We start from the raw sequence: 18,853 nt of genomic DNA on the forward strand, positions 1-18,853 counted from the left end.
ATCTCCGCGTTATTCAGGTCAAACCGGTTCGGCGCCATTGGACTCGGCGTTAAAATATCTTGCCGAACACGGAGAGCTCGTCCGAGCACCTGGGAGGATGCCGCAGTCTTCACGTCGTTTCTTAGGGTCACTTCCCGCAGTGGATATCATTTCTCGGGCAACCTCCGAGCATGTTGATTTGTGGGGAATCACATCCTGCTGTATCTGCAGGCGTCATCGAATTGTCTTCTGATGTCTCATTGTCCCGGGCCATGTTCACAACCCATGTTAATCACCTAGGGTCTGTATGGTCTGCCTCGGAATCTCGTCCCCCGTGCCGCCCGCAGGAAAATACCTCATGGTCAGGGATATTCACTCAGCTTTTCCGACCCCTCTGGACCGTTAGTTTAATATAATTGATGAAACGTTGCCATTCAGCCCTTTTTGTGCGGGTCTCCGGACTGATCATCCATCTTATCTGATCAACTAGCTCGCAGCTAGTGCCTTAGGGCTAGGGACTTGTTGCTATTTGGGCCTATCGCCGAGCGACTTGACACGTACGAGCCGGTAGCTTGTCCAGGGATGGAAGAGATGGCAGTTCTTTGGTCGAGCTAGGTGCGTTTTGGCCTCGGGCTATTTTCGGATAGGAGAGACGTTCCTTACCTTGAACACTATAAAAGCGCCAGTGGTGACGGTCTGTTGTCACCATCTTCATCTTTATCATCCTTCATTTTCTCACTCGCATTCGTTGCAATAAACCGTCAATATGCGTCTCTCCATCACCAGCATTGTTCTCTCCCTCTGCGTACTTCCGAGCATTGCCAGCCCAATGCCAGCGCCCGCTGAGAACGTATGAATTTACCTGAATCACAATTATTAAGTCACAGACTAACCCCAATGATGCTTCATAGTCCGCCTTGATGAGCAAGCGCTGCTGTATCCTTTGCGATAATCCCTATGCTCGCTGCGGCTCCAACGACAAGCGAGAGGCTTTTGAGACCGAGGAAGGCGCTATATCTGGTCTTGGAAAACGCTGCTCGATTAACAGCATGAACCCCGCCTTTCGGTGTGGATCTGCCCCTTCGGAGTGAGTCAGAGATGAGGCTGGTTATGGTGTAGGGGGTGTGAGATAGGCTATCGATGTACTCAGAGTATGTTTTCGTTGTTGTTCAAAACCATCCTGAGGGTCTTGCTATGAAACTGACCCATCAGTGAACCTTCAGATATTTGTTGAGGTATTTGCAAGGCGTAAATAGTCCTTGAATCAGCCTCAATGCACAGTCCAAGCATGATATGAGTCCGCACTGGGATGACTTGGAGCGTCTTATAGCAAGGCATTCGAATTGATATACCACAATCAATGATATCCTTTATACTGAAATCTCCTCGGTTAATATCACGGCATTGCCAAGATCTTAAGAGATTTAATTCGGGGCAGAATGGGCCGAAATGCGATCGTAGACCCCCGTGTCCTTGTAAGAGAATTGCGATCGCCAAAGCACCCAAGGGCCTTCTTGTACTCGATATCCATCCGATCTCACGTCATATACTCCTTGCATCAGGAGCAGCAGCGAAGGTTTCACAAACTCTGTATGAACGAGTCATTTTGGCCTCGATGCTGAGAGGCAGGCCACCCTGGTGCCATTTGAAATGCTTCGGGGAACATGCTGGCCTGAGCAAGGTAGGAAGACAAGATCTCCCGTTATGATCAACTGGTTCAGGGACATGGTTATTTGAATGGCAAGTCGGATGCCAGGATCGATTCCTTGACTGCAAGCCAAGGAGCAGTTCACGTTATTTGTCGGACAACGCAATTGTACGTTCCCTGTGCGTGGGAATCGGGCATAATTTCTTCCTTCCGATCAATTCGTTCTAGTTGCCAATGCTCTAACCGCCCCCAAGAAGACCGGCGACAATCTGAATAATCTACTAACGCGAGTGGCTTGCGCCACTTACTCAAGCCCAGGGAAAATTCAGGGATGCTGGAACGATCGGAAGATAGTTCAGATACGTCTGACTCTGTGTCAGCCCATGGATGAAGGGCCATAACCCCGTTCCCTGGATCAATCCGTGCGACGGATGCGACACCCCAAACCACGCGATGCAACTTCACCCAGCCGTAACCGTTCGCGGGAAGGATCATCGACGCCGAGCCCTAAATCCCCGCATGAATGGCCAACAAGTCCGGAGTGCAGCCCGGGGGTGGAGAGGCCCATGCGGAGTGTCGTCGAATGAGTCTCTCGAGTCAGTCCTCGCCGCTCCCCAGATTGGTGGAATCATGTCGGCCTGGCTCCCAATCCGACAACTAACTTCCTGGCGTTGGTCAAGCACCGGTGGCTGTCGCCATGAGGTGGGAGGCGTCTATAGGTTCGCGGAGACATCGACCCGAGAAGGAATGCCCAGGATGGGGATCCATCTGGGTTCTATGCAACGCGTCAGGAGAGGCAAAGATGGTCTCGTCGAGTCACGATGTGAGCTGATGGTCCGAGACAGAGGGGAAGGCTACCGCATGGCCCTCCCCCAGATCCAGCCAACACGTATATAACCCGATCTCCCAGCTTTTCCCCACCTCGTGTCTCTTGTCCTCCGTGTCCTTTTCTTTTTTTTTTCTTTTCCCTTTCTTTTGGGGTGTGCTGCCACACACAGTCTCGCCCAGCCATGCTTATTGGCAACATCTACGTGATCGCCGGCGTCGCCGTGGTCGGCGGCGCCCTCTTCGGCTTCGATATCTCGTCCATGTCGGCTCAGTTGAACGAGAACTCGTACAAATGTTACTTCAACCAGGGTCCCGAGGGACCTCCTTTTAACGACAGTGACAACTGCTCTGGTCCAGAGTCCCTGGCCCAGGGAGGAATCACAGCCGCCATGGCCGCGGGCTCTTGGCTCGGTGCTCTCATCTCCGGTTTCTTGTCCGATCGCATTGGTCGCAAGTCCTCCATCATGGTCGGTTGCGTCGTCTGGTTAGCATATTTCCATCGGTCCCTTTTTGTAGTCGCACTGACAGAACCAGGATCATTGGTTCAGCCATCATGTCCGCGTCGCAGAATATCGGCATGTTAGTCGCAGCCCGTGTCATCAATGGTTTCGCGGTCGGTATCGAGTCTGCCCAGGTGCCTGTCTACATCAGTGAAATGGCGCCGCCTTCCAAGCGAGGGCGACTCGTGGGTATCCAGCAGTAAGTCTTCTTCAATTGCCGTCATGGCCGATGGTCATCTCCTGTCTCCCCTCTCGGGCTTTGGCAGCTCCTGTTCGATGGAATCATATCTGACCTCTGAAATCCTGTCCGGAATCTCACAGGTGGGCAATCACGTGGGGTATCCTTATAATGTTCTAGTAAGTCTCATCTTGAACAATAATGCTGAAACAAGCTGACCCAACTGTGCAGCATCTCCTACGGCTGCTCGTATATCGGGGGGCGCTCCGCCTCGACTTACAACCCTGCCGCTTGGCGGATCCCTTGGGCGCTCCAGATGGTTCCGGCTATCTTCCTGTTCTGCGGTATGCTCTTCCTGCCGGAGTCCCCTCGATGGCTGGCGCGCAAGGACCGCTGGGAAGAATGCCATCAGGTGTTGGCCCTGGTGCACGCTAAGGGCGATATGCACCATCCGTTCATTGCGCTTGAATTGGAGGATATTCGACGAATGTGTGAGCTGGAAAGTCGATTCAAGAACGTCACCTACTTCGATCTCTTCAAACCGGACATGGTCAACCGCACCATCATCGGCCTGTTCACGCAGATCTGGTCTCAGCTGACTGGAATGAACGTCATGAGTAGGTCCCTTCGCTCTTTTTTATGTTCACTTTTCTTCCATTCGATGCTAACGAAGCCGGTGAAGTGTATTACATCACGTACGTGTTCGCGATGGCCGGTTACTCCGGCGACGCCAATCTTCTCGCCTCCTCAATCCAATACATTATCAACGTGTTTATGACTTTGCCGGCGCTGATCTGGATCGACAAATGGGGCCGACGTCCGACGCTGCTCGTTGGTTCCGTTCTCATGGCGACCTGGATGTTTGCCAACGCGGGGATCATGGGCGCTCACGGCGAGGTCGTAGAGGGCGGCATCGATGGCGTTGCCCAGCAATCCATGCGCCTCTCCGGCGGTGCAGCCAAGGGCCTCATCGCTTGCACCTACCTTTTCGTCGCCTCTTATGCCCCGACCTGGGGCCCTGCCTCGTGGGTATACCCTCCTGAGTTATTCCCGCTGCGTCTGCGAGGAAAAGGCGTGGCGCTGGCGACGTCAGGCAATTGGGCCTTCAACACCGCGCTGGGGCTGTTTACCCCGCCAGCGTTTGCCAACATCCGGTGGCAGACATATATTATCTTCGGAGTGTTTAACGCCGCCATGTTTATTCACGTGTTCTTCCTTTTCCCGGAGACAGCGGGTAAGACGCTAGAAGAGACGGAGGCGATGTTTGAGGATCCGAACGGCATCCCGTATATCGGCACGCCGGCGTGGAAGACCCGCATCACCACACATCGCGTACAGCAGCTGGAGAGGGGCGAAATGGACGCAAAGGGACAGCCACAGGTGGAGACTTCGCCGCCTGCGACGGCCAGGGCGACCGAGCAGGAGGTGGTTCACGACGACAAGGCTGTCTAGTAGATTGTGGATGGTAGAGTACGATCATGTCGATGCCAAGTGGAGGAAGTAATTTATATTCATTCGACGTTGAAGAGAATAGGAAGGACGCAGTTGATGAAAGCATCAAGCTAAATGGAAAGGGGATAGTTGTTGTGCAGTTCATCGTTGGAATTCAATCGCATCTTCATTTGCTTGACTGCAGTAGACGAGAAGAGTAGAAAGTAGAAAAGCAAAGCATCCAAACAAGTAAACAGACCGCTGTTGTCACCGCCTACAATCCTCCCGTGACTCTGCCGGCAAATCAAAGTCACCTGATTCAGTATTGTGCTGACTCATCATAGACCCCTCCCTTTCTCTCTTTGGACATTTTCTCTTCTTCTCTTCCTCCCTGTCATCGGCTCAAGACAGTCACGACGCTGGGCTTGTCCTTGCCCAATCTCTGGCTAACTATAAACTCGGCCTGCGCTCGAACGGTGTCCAACACTGCCATGTCCTCCCGAGTGATCCTCCATCCTTGCGCCTGAGCCTCGCTCAGGAACTGCATCAGCATGATACTATCAGCAAAGGTCTCGATTGGAGCTTCGGGGTCGATGTCTTCTTCTGCTAGACCTGTCACGGCCGCCCAAGAACCCATGATGCCCTTCGTCAAGTCGCTTGAGAGACGCGCCTTCTTCAGGGTCGCTAAATGTCGCACATGCTCCAACACTAGTTCCTTGAGCACTTTGCGTTGGATCTTACCTGTCGCCGTCGCTGGGAAGTGTTCCTGTTCTAGGTCGGCTCGTAGGTCCAAAATCATGGTGGGAGAGAAAGCACGACCAAGCCGATTCGCGACGACGGCTTGCAGTCTTTTCACCGGCACGATTCCCGGCTTCCTCTGACGCACGATGGCCACGGGCACTTCGCCGGCCACGGGGTCTGGAACCCCAACAACCGCGGCATCCTCGATTTCCGCGATCTTTACCAAGCACTCTTCAATGGCCAAGGGTGAGATGTTCTCACCTCCCCGGATTATGATGTCGTCATATCTCCCCAAAACGTAGACGTGGCCTTCGCTGTCAACATATCCTTGATCTCCCATCGCCTTCCATCTCACTCCGTTCTCCTCATAAAACTCCAGGTTCTCGTTATCTCCCACGCCAAGGTATCCTTGAATTACTCCGAGCCCTCCCTGATGTATCTCCCCAACTTGTCCGCGGGGCAGGGGCGTTCGTGATCCAAGCTGACATACGCGCACATTGGCTTGTTCTGTTTCTACCTTGGCGACCGGGACGCCAGCCTCGGTTCTCTTCTCACGCTCTTCGTCAATTCGGTGCATCGGGGTCACCACGGCTTCAGTTGCGCCGTAGCCAGCAAAGATCATTTCCGGCTGCAACAGCTTGGCAACCGCCAAAGTCTCCGACGTAACGACCGCGCCCCCAGTGAGAATCGCGAACGGCCGAGTATCTTGGCTCTCTTCAGCAGTCGAGAGTTGCAATCTCAATGCTTGTAACATCGACGGGACGCAGGGAAGGTAAACCTTTCGATTCGATGACATTGCCTCTAAGGTTGCCCGAGGATCGAAAGAACGGCTAGGGACGATCAGCCTGCCCCCGGCCAACCAAAATGCCAGGTTGAGGAAGATGCCGTAGATGTGAAAATTGGGGAGCTGCTGACACAGCGAGGATTCGGTGTCAAGTTGCAAGGGTTGGCAAACTTGCGATGCGCTGCGAAGAGTGATGGATGTGTGGGGACACAGTTTCGGCAATGCTGTGGTGCCGCTGGTGGCCAAAATCAGAATGGCATCGCTCGGCTCCAAGTGAGTTTCTTCAATGCTCTTATCGAAGGATTTCGTCTCCACTCCCACCATTATACTTTCCAATGCCCTCCAGCCATCTGGGAGTCGTTCATACTCCGCGGACGAGACCAGATACGCAGACAGCGGCAGTGGTTTTCCCTCTCTGGTCAAAGTCTTGTCGACCTGTCTAGCCATCTCGGAGGTCGACACGAATATAGCAGCGGCATCGATGCTTCGAATGATGTGTGCAGCAACGGTGGGCTGACCGAGAACCCTCGGGTCAAGCGGCACAAACTGGCAACCCATGCGCACACTGGTCCAGAAAAGGAGCGCCCACTCGGCCTGGTTATATAGGAGGGCAGCGATGCGACTGCCGCGTCGGATTCCGTCGGCTCGCAAGCGGGAAGCAAGCCGGGTGCTGCCATTTCGAAGGTCTGAGAAAGTCCAACTCAAGGACTGTGGGCTAGTCGCGGTGTTTTTGTCACCGATACCAAGATGGTCCGTTTGGCTGGGGGACTGCACCGCAACGCGACTCGGGTCCTTGGCCACGACTGCGTCGAGAAGGCCGGCAAGAGTCCTCGGCTCAAAGGTATCGCTAGTCATTATGAGCGCGGGGATCAGGAAACCAGCACAGCTATCACCTCTTCGAACTCGGAAGGGAATGAGGGGATCAAGACACTTTTCCGGGAGGGTTCTACCCACCGTTGAGACGGCATGGTCTCCTTTGTTTGACACATCGTCTTGGCACGCAACCTCCCAGGCCCAGGAACTTCCTTGATCGCAATATTTCCCGTCCACAAGGGTCTGGCATCGGCTAATTCACATGTGCTTCCCTGATCTTTACATGGTCCGACTAGAAAGGGCCTGGGGGGGAGATCAGGTAGCAGGCCTGATCAGCTGAGGTGAGCTACTAGTCGTATCGTAAATGCGGCCTTCGAGGCTATCCTTCGTATGTTCGGGGGCTTCTATCTATAGACATTGGTGTTCTAGGCTGGTCGGAAAACACGAACACCATCTTGTAGAGGGCGTAACTCCTCTTTTAGGCAGCCGGGGACAGCCTCGACCGTGTAGTTAATATAAACCGGTTCATTCATGACGTTCTGTATACAACCTGGTGGAGAGGGGTAAGCCGTCACGCCAATCATGTCCGGGCATTGCAGTTCTCTTGATTGGTCCGCTCGCGAACCCCGCGACCGGTACAGACACTAAATATGAGAATCATTTGGCTACGTATCTTAGCGACTAGTTCCCAAGGAGCAAAGGCAGCCGAGGTTGACAAATTCATGCGTGATAACACTGTAGTTATATAAATTCGGGCGGCCACTAGCATCGGGACGGATGACTGTGGACTTGGGAACTGCCGAATATCAAGAATTCGGAAGATCCTCCGGGTCTTGACCGAGCATTGCACGATAAGTTATACCTACGATCTGGTTCCATCCGATCAGGTCGACAGGGCCGACAGGGTCCGTCACGTGGCCCACGCTAAAGCAGGGCAACGGAGTCTCGACGGCTCTGCGTCCCACCGTCAACCGTGGAAGAGACATCGTTATTTTCACTCCCCCACGGCGTCCTGTGGATGGACTCTGCAAGAGAGTTCTGCAGCCCCACCGTGCCTGAACAAGATTTCTTGACCGAGACCAGCCAGCCATGGACAGCCATGGAACGGTAGACTGAGGGGGAAGAATAAATAAAATAAAGAAAAGAAAACAGGCCACCCACCACGCAACAATACTCCGTACTCATCGTAAAGCCGACCCGTAAAGGGCCCAACGGCAAAGACCCTCGCGTTCTGGAATCCGCCCATTATTCCGCTACAGAGAACCGCTAACCCGATCGAGCCACACCACCCAGACAGTCTGACACGGCGCTAACCCAACCGGGCAGCCCAGACGTCCTTCAAACGGCATGGTGCCGTGGCTGCTAGCCAATGATCGGGCGGCATTGGGGCGTGGATCAGGGTCCAGGGGCCCTGATTGGCAACCCCTCGGTGCGGCGGTGCCGGTGGCAGCCAATCAACCCGCGACCGCTGGTCGACACCTGCGCCCCGAAGGGGAAAGGACAGCCCGTCCGGGAAGGCGCGACGGCGATCCTGGCGGTGCGTCGTCACCCCGTCACTCTCGCTCTTCCCTGATTCTGCGGCTTTTCGCTCCTTTGCGTCTCTCTCGTCTCATCGGTTGCTTTGGTGTCCGCGGCTGGTCCTTGCGCTTTCTGCTTTCTTTTCTTTTCCTCCATCCCCCTCGATGGCTTCCGTCCGTCATGCTCCGGCTGTTTCTTCTTTCTAATTCGTCCCGGTCCATGACCATGTTCCCTGGCGTCCTTCTCACCCGCCGTCCTGATTGTTGCCGCCGTGGGTGATGCCGTCCGATTTGGCCCGCCATCACCGCCATCCGTCCCCGGGGCTCGCCCCTCAAGCATGTCCGGACATCCGTTGAAGAAGCTGCGCGAGCTCTGGCGGCCAGTCATCGGTAAGATCGGTTCTTCCTCTCCCCTCCAGGTCCCGTCCTCCTCCACGACCCATCCGATCGGAGCTATGCTGACGCCCTGAATTGGCCCTCCGTATAGAACGTCTCCCGTCGAACCGATCCGATGCTTCCTATCCGCCGCAAAATGGGCCGGTCAAGGAAGGATGGCGCCCGTTCGCCTTGCGTCCCCTGTACCTCACTCTGATTGCCGCCGCAATGCTCCTCATGTTCGTCACCATCGAGACCCTCCGTCGATATACCGACCAATACGGAGGCCTCGTCTTGATGCAAGCCACCGACGAGGTCTCCAGCGTCCAGTCCTTCGCCTATAACTACGTTCCCATCATAGTGGCTCTGATCTTGGTGATCCTATGGTCCTTCATCGACTTCGACGTCCTCCGTCTCGAGCCGTACTTCCAACTCTCCCGACCGGAAGGCGCCCCCGCCTCCGTGCTGTTCATCAACTATAATTTTGGACAGACCGTCATCACGCCCCTTACCTCGGCCAAGCGCGGCCATTGGATCGTCCTGCTCGTCTCCTTCCTGAGCTTGTTCATCCGCATGATCCTGCCTGCCCTGCAGAGTACCCTGCTCGAATTGCGCGAGGTGACCGTCATCACCGACCAGGAAATGAAAACGTGGCCGACGCTCGTGGACCTGGACACCCAGGGCCGCTGGATCTCAAGTCAGGAAGACACTGGGTTTGACACCGAATCCGACTTTGGCTCGGATGATAGCAGCACCGTGCGGCGGGGTCGATCGTCCCATTACGCCGTCGCGCCCGTGGAGATCCCCCGCGAAGATCGCCGCGAGACCACCGTCTGGACGGTCAACCAGACCGTGTACTGGGTGCAGTCCGCCTGCCACGACGTCTTCACCAACGACAGCCTGACGGTCGCCATCAACAAAACAGATCCGGAACTCCCGCGCCTCGAGTGGAGCGTGACCGGCGTTCAGCTCGAACACCTCGATGCCGCCCCGCGGGACTGCACGTTGGATTTCAGCTACGACAGCATCTTCTTTCCGGCCACCGATTTTTTGCAGGTTCGCTACTGGGAACCCGTGCAGTCGAACCGCACCCTGAAGTCGGAGGATGGGCGGAGAGCCTTCACGGCCCGCGGCTGCAATCCGTTCGATCTGTACGGCGTGCTGATCTCCGTCAACGCTACCGAGGGCGAAGCCGATGCCCTCACCCAGCTAGGTCCGCAGTATACCTCCTCCGCCACCATGTTTGCCTGCAACGTGGATTACCGTCGAGCCGAGGCCGCCGTATCCATGCACGCCAATAGCTCCATCACCGGTATCCAGCTCTACAACGAGACCATCCGGTCGCTGAATGACACCGAATTCAACCTGGAGGAGTTCCGGGGTCTTCTGGCCCACCGTGCGCCCTATACGAGCGACATCGTCTTCATGCAGTACAATCGGACCATGGGCGACCGAACGATCACGGAGCTTCCCGTCGTCAGTCAGGACATGGGGGATATCGACCCAGTGCTCGTGCTCGACACGTCCACCGTGATGGGTCAAGATGAGTTTCAAGACAAAGTAACGCGGGGGGCTCGACAGACGTTCATCCTGACGATGAGCCGTCTTTTCAACCCCGACGTGCCTCCCACGGTGATGCCGGCCTTGCGACTGACGAAGCAGGTGGCCATCGCTGTGGTCGACTTTGCCGCCATGGGATCCGAGGTCATCCTGGCCCTGGGCGTGCTCATGACGCTGACCATGGTCTACTTCTACCGCACCCGCGACAACATCATGCAAGGCGATCCGGGGTCCATCGGTGCTATGTGCAGCATGGTCACCGACGTCCTCAGCCCGACCAACGTCCTCGCCGATCCCGCATCCGACTTTCACCAATTCTCGACGCGACAGCTGCGCATGCACCTGCGCAATTATCGACTCTACTGGCACGACGGGCCGACCGGACGACGGGTAGACCTTGTGACCACTGATGGTAAGTCTTATGAATCCCCGGAAAATGTTCTTCTCTTCCTAACGCACAACAGGCTCCCCGGTCAGCTTTGGCGATCAGATCCGGACCCGCTTCGACCCTCGACCGCACTTCCTTGTCATCCCCATCTTTATTGTCGAGTTTCTCCTCCTGGCCGCCATCATTGCCGTCATGTCACTCATCATCGCGTCACTGGCCCACGAGGGCAGCTTCCAGCATCTCACCCAGTCGGACTCCAGCTTCTTCCAGGTCGTACTGTCATTCTTGCCGTCCGTGGTGGCGTCGGCGGTCGGGGCCCTCTGCAATTCCATCCACCGCAACATCAGCATCCTAGAGCCGTGGGTGCACCTGCAACGCGGCAAGGCCAAGGCGAACTCATCCCTGTCGATGAACTACGCGGCGCAGAACCCGTGGGCCGTGCTCGTCAAAACGGTGCGAGACCGCAACCTCCTGCTGGGTCTCGTTTCACTGGCCTGTGCTGCCAACACGATTCTTACGGTAGTGGCCGGTGGGCTCTTTGAACAGCAATTGACGACCTCCTACTTACCCACTAGTAACCTGCGCACCAACTACAGTCAATCCGTCTTTCACCAAACCGATTTCGCCGCCGACTTCACTGAATACGATCTGATCCAGACCAGTATCACCAGCGGCGTGCCGATGCTGCCATGGACGGTCGCCAACTACTCATTTGTCCCCCTTAAGATCAGCAACCCCGACTCCGATGCCATGTACGAGGCGAGGACCCTAGGCATCGGCGCGGAGCTAGAATGCCGACAGCTGTCCGTGACCCACGACCTGGTGACCGACCCGACGACAGGGTCCCGTGCCTGGCAGTACCAGCCGTTCCGCAATGCCAGCCGGCAATGCGTGGCCGGCATGGACCCGCTCACCCGGAATAACAAGGACGTGGCACTATCCATCCACTTCCTCTCCCCGATTCCCGAAGACGACCGCGACCAGGACGAGTGCCAGACGACGACAACCGTGATCGTCGGACGGTGGAATTACACGGCCCACGCGCCGCCGACCGACTCGAACACGATCGCGCTGCAGTGCGAGCCGCGCGTGCGCATGAAAAAGTTCGATCTGACCTTCGATCAGAAGGGCCAGATCCAGGACCACGAACCGGTCAACGACAGCGTCATCACGGACGGGTCCATGTTTGACAACGCCACCGTCAGCCTGGGCCAGTTCAACAAGGTGTTTGCGGCGATCCCGCAGAGCTTCGTGGGAGAGGACCCGGACGCGCACGAGGGGTTCGTCTCGTCCTACGATTGGGCCGGGTTTCTGGTGGCCCGGTTGTACAAGCAGCAGGAATCGGCTCTGACGCCCCTGGTAGCCGAGGATCTGACCCGCATGTCACAGACGGTCTACCAATGGGTCTACAGCACGTACTTCTCGCTCTGGCGCCGGAACTACCTGCAGCCGCTGGCCAACCCCCCGGTGGCGGACAACGCCACGGTGATCTACAACACCTGGGCCATGGTGCCGTCGGTGCCGTCGCTGGCGATCGCGCTGTTGATCATCGCGCTGGACACGCTGGTCGTGCTGGTGGTGTTTGGCACGCGCCGGGGCCGGTTCCAGGGGCCGCGCATCCCGCGGTCGATCGGGGCGGTGATCCCGTGGCTGGCCAACAGCCGCATGCGTGATGACCTGCGTGGCACCAACAGCTGGTCCAGCCAGCGGCGGCGGGAGTATCTCAACGGGTTGGACAAGCGGTACGGGTTCCGAATGTTCCTAGGCGAGGACGGGCGCTGGCGTTACGCCGTGGACGAGGAACCCAGTCCCGAGAAGCCCCCGGCCCAGCACGAAGAGGCCTCCGACGCCGGGAAAACAGGACCCCCCGTGGAACTCCGCGAGCTGGACGAGTTGGACGAGACGGGGCGACGCCTTTCATGATTTGACGAGAGATGACACTTTGTATTATAGAGTTCGCATTGGGAAAGGGGGTTTTTTGAATGTATTGTACATAGATCTTTGGGAACTGGCAGGAAAATAGGACGGCGTGAATGGATTTGGATCAACTATCCAGCTTTATTTCCTCCCCTCTTCACCAGTCACACAACACTAAACACTACCTACTGGCACTAATTACACCCTTCCGCACTCGCTGGGCTATCATCACCGTCTACAGACGACGTCTGCTGCGCTCCGACCGCTTGGAGGCGCTCTCGGTGAAAGGCTCCAGCGATCCGTTAGGCTTCTTGGGAGCAGGCGTCAAGTCCTTGCCCTTGTTGGGAGGGCCGTGGAAGTCGCCGCCGTTGCAAGCGTCGTCGAGGGCGTTGCACTTGTCCTCCCAGATTTGACAGGAGGCGCCGCCGGTGGGCAGCGTCGTCTCCCAGCAGACCTTGCTCTGGTCCCAGCACTTGGCCGAGGACTATGCATCGTCAGTCATATACCCAGCACACAATCATTCAGAGGGGGGTAAGGGGCAGAGGCACTCACCTCCCAGCAGCCATCCTCATTGTCATAAGCCGGCACCTCGTAGGCGCACCAGTCGTCGCGCACCAGAATGCATCCCTCCGGCTTCAGGCCCTTGTCCTGCGTCATCTTCGAGCTCTCCTGACGCTTTCCCTTGCCGCCAGCCCCCTGCCAGACCTCCGGGCCCACACGCGGATACGGCAACTTCATCGGCGACTCGTAGATGTTGAACGTCAACGCCTCGTCGTTGAGATCATACGTGCCCTCACCCAATCTCACCCCCTCGGGCACCACACCCGCCTCATCCCCCTTCAGGAACACCTGCGCACACCCGGTGTAGAACTGCGGATCGGCAGGACTCTCCTGCGACGCATGCAGGGCCAACAGCTCCGGACGAACGAGGTAATACCCACCCTTCAGACCCGCGGGGATATGCGCCGACAGAAGCCCGTTGTTGTCGATCAGCTTCTCCGTGCACCACTTGCCCGCGCTCTCGTCGTACCCCATCTCCCAGATCTTGAACCACCCGTCGCCCGCGGCGTTGTTGTCCGCGCTGGCGTCGTCCACGTGTTTCATGTACACGGCGCAGGGCCCCTTGTGGCTGGGGTCGATGGACCCCGGCTGCGACCCGTCGGTCCATTCGCGGAATTCGAAGGTCAGGAGAGAGGTCGCCTCCACGGGGCAGATTCGTTTGGCGCCTTTTTCGCCGTGGATTCCTGTTCGGTATTAGTTTTGTCTGGTTGAGTGAGAGGGGGGGCGTGGGAAATGTGAGGAGGGGGGCATACCGCAGGCAATGTCCTTGCTGCTCAGCGGCTCGATCGGATAGGTGGCGGTCTCTGCGTCCGGGTTCATGCGCACGCAGACGCCGTCGCCCTGGTCGATGCCGTCGACGTACAGGTTGGTGAAGGTGGTGTGGCTGGCCACTAGGGGGGCCAGGGCCAGCAAGTGAGAGAGTTGAAGATGCATGATGGCAATCAGGTAATGCAATCAGCAACAAGAATCAGAATCAATCAGAATCAAGAATGTCAAAAAAGGAGTGGAATCCGCGCAGCAGATATAAGACAGAATAGCAAATAAAAAAAAAAAAAAGAACGACTGGTCTGCCTGCAACACAGAACGAAAGAGATCCAAAGGAAGGTGTGTAACTCTCTATCCAAACTCGCCAAACCACCGGGACACAGTCCACGCTATATATACGGCGGCCCCCATCAGGTTCTTGACCGGTCATCAGCATCAGCGCCTAGAAAAAGGGTCCGCCCTGTCCATTCCGGACCCATGGGGGCCTGGTTTACGATCCGTCGAGCTTGGCTCATCGCGCGGTGACGAGATGGGCGCCAATCGCATGGGAAGACCCTTTGTCAATCGGCCCGGAGGAGGTGAGATCGCGTTTCAGGTAAAATGCCCTCTCGGGTCTGGGGTTACCTCTGCAGGAATGGTAGCTGGGAGATTGTCCGAATTCTCCGTGGGACTGCAGGATGTAAGCGCCCTTGTCCATCCGGTGGCGCTCGTGGCGTCTGGCTCGTAGAATTAAAGGGCCGGGCAGCTCAGCATTCCAGGGCTGGGCGAATGTTGGTTTGTCAGGACTGGACGCCACCGGGGGGGAAGTATCCGTCTGGTGTGGATAATGTTGGTTTGTTTTTTCTTTCACTTGAGTCGGTCAGCATCCAGTGGATAATGGTCTTTAATGAGATGGTCCACGGCAGGACAGGAAGTGGCATTCTGGCGGTGTTTGTGTGACTTTGCGACGGGCCTGTCATTTCGACGTTCTTTGATGAGTCTCGTCCTAGTCTCCGAGCTAGTCTAGTGGCCCCATGCCCGAGATCTGCTCTATCGGCCTTTGTAATCTAATTCGGGGCCCTGTCGTGACTAGCAGCAGTTCCTGGGAGCAGCACTTAAAGTAGATTAAACTCAAGTAACCTTCCAACGGCCCCCGGCGATTTCCAACCGTGCCATTCCAACCCTCTCTGTCTCTCTGTCCCGTACAGAGTACAAAGCAAAGTAGTGAGTTGACTCGTAGAGTGGCAAGCTGCATGAGACAACTCGGATGCAGCGGCCCACTTGGCGCCGACGAATGGCGGCCAGACCAGAGTCAGAGTCAGAAGCAGTCGCGCATTCTGACCGGTGATTGAATCCAGCATTGGGAGATTGGCATGCTCGCGCACCGTGGATGCCTTCGAACTAACCAACTAGTTGGAATTACCTAGCCGTACGACGACGGCACCTGTCTCAGGCAGGAGGCAGTGAGAACCAACAACCAAGACGGGAGCGATCCGTCATGAAAGAACTCATCACCCGTTGGCTTTGGAGGCTGTCGCTCCAAATCTCCCTCTCGAGGGGACAAAGAGGCGACGGCATGCGATGCAACGGCCAAGCGGGTAGAGGCCCCCTTGCGTCTGCCTATCGGATCTCCCGCTTTTCGAGAAGAGTGCCCAATGGTGTACGATGCAAGGAGGGGCGAGGAGAGGGGTTGGGGTGCATTCTGCGGGCAGGTGGTTTGCCATCCACATGTCGAGACTGCAGGTGGTTAGGCGAGGTAGTAGATGAGGTAGTAGATGAGGTAGTAGATGAGCTAGTAGAGATGAGGTCGAAGAGCGGAGAATCCACCGCCAAACACTGCAAACGGGTCACCTCTTGCAAGTGTTGGGATCGATCGTAAGATGGAATCGACATCATAGATTAACGGAGGATCGCAAACGTGGATACCCGAGTCTAGACCGTCGTGTTCGACGATTCCTCCCGTGCATCGACTGATTATTATTAATTTCAACACCGCCCATCTTAATATTGTTATTATTATTATTGACGACAACTAAAACTAAGTTCAATGCAAGGAGAAAGAAGTTCTGCCGACCGCCGCCGTCTTCGGGATTTCCGTCTGCGGCCATCAGGGGATAAGCGTTTTTCCGCTCGCCGAAAACAGCTGCCCCGATCTGCCCTAACCCTGTTCGATATGCCCTGCCCTAGCCCTTGCCCTAGGGTGGGTCAACCGCTTGAAAACGGCAAGTGGATCCGCGGAAAGCTCTTTCCGAGAGAAGAAGGCGGTGCGGGCTGCCGTCCCGTGCATCCCCGCAAATCTTCTCCAGATTTGTTGCCCTACAGTGATTGCATGATACTGCGTAAAGTACGCTGTATACCTAGGTAGTCTTGAAGACCTTTTTGTTTTTTTCTTGAAGCTCTACCATGATCATTGTTCATGATCATTCTTATGGTTTATCTTCCCTCTGAATCCTGGTATGGAGTGTAGGAATATTGGCACTGCAGGCCAACACCAATACTACATATATTTCACGAAGCTGTGCTGCATGCGGAGCTTGGCCAACTTAAAGTTCAGATGTAAAGGCGTAGTAGCATTGAAAACAGAGATCTCCGGAAGATGAAGCAGAAACTTTAAAGAAAGAAGCGACAAGACAGATAGTTCAGACAACGCTGGTTGCGTACGGATCAGGCATATGACACCTACGAAGTATGCACCTTCCACTGCAGAACGCATGAACGGTCTAGAAGCATACGGAAGTCTATCTACATCAAGGATCGTCGTTCAACGGTTCGACATCGGATCTAGAGCAATCTATGGGCATCAGGAACTCTATACTGAACGGGATCTGCACTGCTGAAGCATGTCCGTCTGCCCTGGAGGGAAGATCTGGTGTTGATGCACCGATCAGGATTAGTGGACGTCAGTCAAACCTTGCGCAGCGACCTTTTACTCCGGGGACGGAGTGCATATCGGGCAATAGTCGATAGAGTTGAGACCGACGACCACTCTCAGATGCAGGCATCATTCCCGTCAATCCATGCCCGACTGCGCTGTCGTCTCCACGGTCCCGTCCCGAGTATACTCCGTAGCATGCTCCCGCTCATCTGCCGATAGACAACGGAGAACGTCCGGCTGCCCGGTCGTCTTGGCCTTGATGTTCTCCAGTAAGTACTCCGTAGACATCTCAGAGTGGTACCGCCGAGCTCGCGTCGCTCGACGGTCCGGGTGAACGAACGGCCCTGCCAGCCATGACGAAGTACCGGGGGTTGCCAAGCACGCGGCCCATGGCCGACGATCTCGGGGGGTCGGGTGGCATCGGAGCAGTAGGCGACGGGGCACCCGACGCCGTTGCGACGGCGTAGCAAGCCGTCTATTCTCCCTTGCATGGCGGCGATCGCATGCTCCGGCGTTCGTACGGACTACGGACAGGCCGCAGGTCGGTGGACACTGAGGGGGCAACACCACGTGGAGGAGGGTGTCCGACGGGAGGTGACATGCTGCGGTGCGGCGGTTCAGGCGCTCAGTCGAGAAGATCCTCGACGACGTCGTTCTCTCGACACATGGGATGGGGATGTCGGAGAGGGGACGGTGAGGGCAGACGATCCATTTTTAATGGCGCGCACGGATGCGCTGATTGGGGGGCCAGCACGTCGGCGGCGCTGCTTAGGATCCTTAGCGTGGGCCAACCCCACGAATCATCTTGGCCTACGTACGGGGGGAGTTTGATTAAACGCACCAAGCCGTGAGATTCGGCAGACATGCTTTGTTGAGAGAGCGAGGAAAAGCAAGAATTGGGGGTGAAGGGCGGCGAACGAACCTCTTTTCCCGGAAATGATGGAAATGTCTCGCGTGCAAGGCTCCGGAGATTTGGCGACCCCATAGTGCGGAGGGCCAAAGTCCATGGTTGAGTCCTTGTCCGTAGGAACGGAGGAGAGTTCCGTACTGTCGACAGTAAACACCGTACGCAGTAGACTAGGCACTCACTCCGTAACTGCTGCTCTCCGTTGAGCCGCGGGAACGGAGACCGCACGTGATCGCCCCGAAAGGCAGGTGGCGCCCCCGCAGGTGTCGACGCTAAACCGCACACGGCAGTCGAGGACGGGCCGTCGACTCGGCCGCACGTGGACCGCGCAGCCCTCAGACTTTTCCAGGGCCTTTCATTCCTGTCGGCCTTTTGTCTCGGACCATCCTGGGCTGACTGCATCGTGCGTCGCAACGCCCCCCCCGACTCCATGTCAACTTGTCAACGTCAGACCCCCCGGATCAGACACGATCAGGCGAGATCAGACTCGGTTTCTCCGCACGGGGAACGGAGTCAGGTGCACTGTCTTGTTCGCCGGGTAGTCTGACCGAGCCCGGCCGGCGTTTCCCCGGGCCTCTTTCCCTACGACGGGGCCCTGATCCCGGTAGATGGCCTCATCGGCGGAGTAAGAATTAATAAGGGTTTTTTCATCTCGGTTGGGGCGTTCCAGTGGTCCAATCGCCACTCGTTACCACCAACAGCGCGGATGGAACGACGCTGATTGGCGGCGACGGGGGCATCCAAGAGGCCCAAGAAAAACCTTCCGTCAGGAGCTAACCGGGATGAGACGATAGCCCCGTGTCGGTGCAGCAGGTGCTCGAGGGTTAATTGTGGTCGGCAGGCTAGGCTGGGGCCAAAGCTGGACAAGATCCGACCAAGCGGCTTGGCTGGGACCGCCGTCGATGTCATGAGTTGGGGCAGAGCAGAGTTACAGAGTGTTATTGGGACGCCTCAATGCTTGGTGGCTGCTCAGGAGGGTACAGAGTACGCAGTAGTACTCCGAAAGTCAAGTCAACAGAACGGAGGGCTCTTGGCACTCGATCCCGCCCCCCCGCGCCAGATCCACCGTCGGCAGACTTGCCCCCGCGGCGCAGGCGTTTTCGCGTG

At 56.5% G+C, this 18,853-nt stretch overlaps 5 protein-coding genes across 5 annotated transcripts; 3 read left to right on the forward strand and 2 right to left on the reverse strand.

The window, feature by feature from the left end:
- The first annotated feature begins 734 nt into the window (after nucleotides 1-734).
- On the forward strand, nucleotides 735-1,105 carry P170DRAFT_439054 (uncharacterized protein). Its single transcript, XM_024849751.1, has 2 exons — nucleotides 735-829; nucleotides 891-1,105. Exons 1-2 carry the CDS (start codon nucleotides 746-748, stop codon nucleotides 1,068-1,070), a joined length of 264 nt encoding a protein of 87 aa, XP_024702678.1. The 5' UTR covers nucleotides 735-745; the 3' UTR covers nucleotides 1,071-1,105.
- Nucleotides 1,106-2,637: 1,532 nt separating this feature from the next.
- Nucleotides 2,638-4,585, forward strand: P170DRAFT_428561 (sugar porter family MFS transporter; the record flags this gene model as incomplete). The annotated part of the gene is made up of 5 exons (XM_024847849.1): nucleotides 2,638-2,939; nucleotides 2,990-3,154; nucleotides 3,277-3,312; nucleotides 3,365-3,750; nucleotides 3,816-4,585. The coding sequence occupies 5 exons, from the start codon at nucleotides 2,638-2,640 to the stop codon at nucleotides 4,583-4,585; spliced, it is 1,659 nt and encodes a 552-aa protein (XP_024702679.1).
- Nucleotides 4,586-4,848: 263 nt separating this feature from the next.
- Nucleotides 4,849-7,403, reverse strand: P170DRAFT_466644 (acetyl-CoA synthetase-like protein). The gene has a single exon (XM_024852433.1). The coding sequence runs from the start codon at nucleotides 6,942-6,944 to the stop codon at nucleotides 4,959-4,961; it is 1,986 nt and encodes a 661-aa protein (XP_024702680.1). The 5' UTR covers nucleotides 6,945-7,403; the 3' UTR covers nucleotides 4,849-4,958.
- Nucleotides 7,404-8,488: 1,085 nt separating this feature from the next.
- On the forward strand, nucleotides 8,489-12,905 carry P170DRAFT_240030 (DUF3433 domain-containing protein). Its single transcript, XM_024842947.1, has 3 exons — nucleotides 8,489-8,809; nucleotides 8,907-10,766; nucleotides 10,819-12,905. Exons 1-3 carry the CDS (start codon nucleotides 8,758-8,760, stop codon nucleotides 12,663-12,665), a joined length of 3,759 nt encoding a protein of 1,252 aa, XP_024702681.1. The 5' UTR covers nucleotides 8,489-8,757; the 3' UTR covers nucleotides 12,666-12,905.
- P170DRAFT_478232 (lytic polysaccharide monooxygenase auxiliary activity family 9 protein) lies at nucleotides 12,895-14,153 on the reverse strand (the record flags this gene model as incomplete). The annotated part of the gene is made up of 3 exons (XM_024853540.1): nucleotides 12,895-13,143; nucleotides 13,212-13,903; nucleotides 13,973-14,153. 3 exons carry the CDS (start codon nucleotides 14,151-14,153, stop codon nucleotides 12,895-12,897), a joined length of 1,122 nt encoding a protein of 373 aa, XP_024702682.1.
- Nucleotides 14,154-18,853: the final 4,700 nt, after the last annotated feature.

Source organism: Aspergillus steynii (assembly GCF_002849105.1).
Source record: "Aspergillus steynii IBT 23096 chromosome Unknown P170scaffold_6, whole genome shotgun sequence".
Taxonomy (NCBI): domain Eukaryota; kingdom Fungi; phylum Ascomycota; class Eurotiomycetes; order Eurotiales; family Aspergillaceae; genus Aspergillus; species Aspergillus steynii.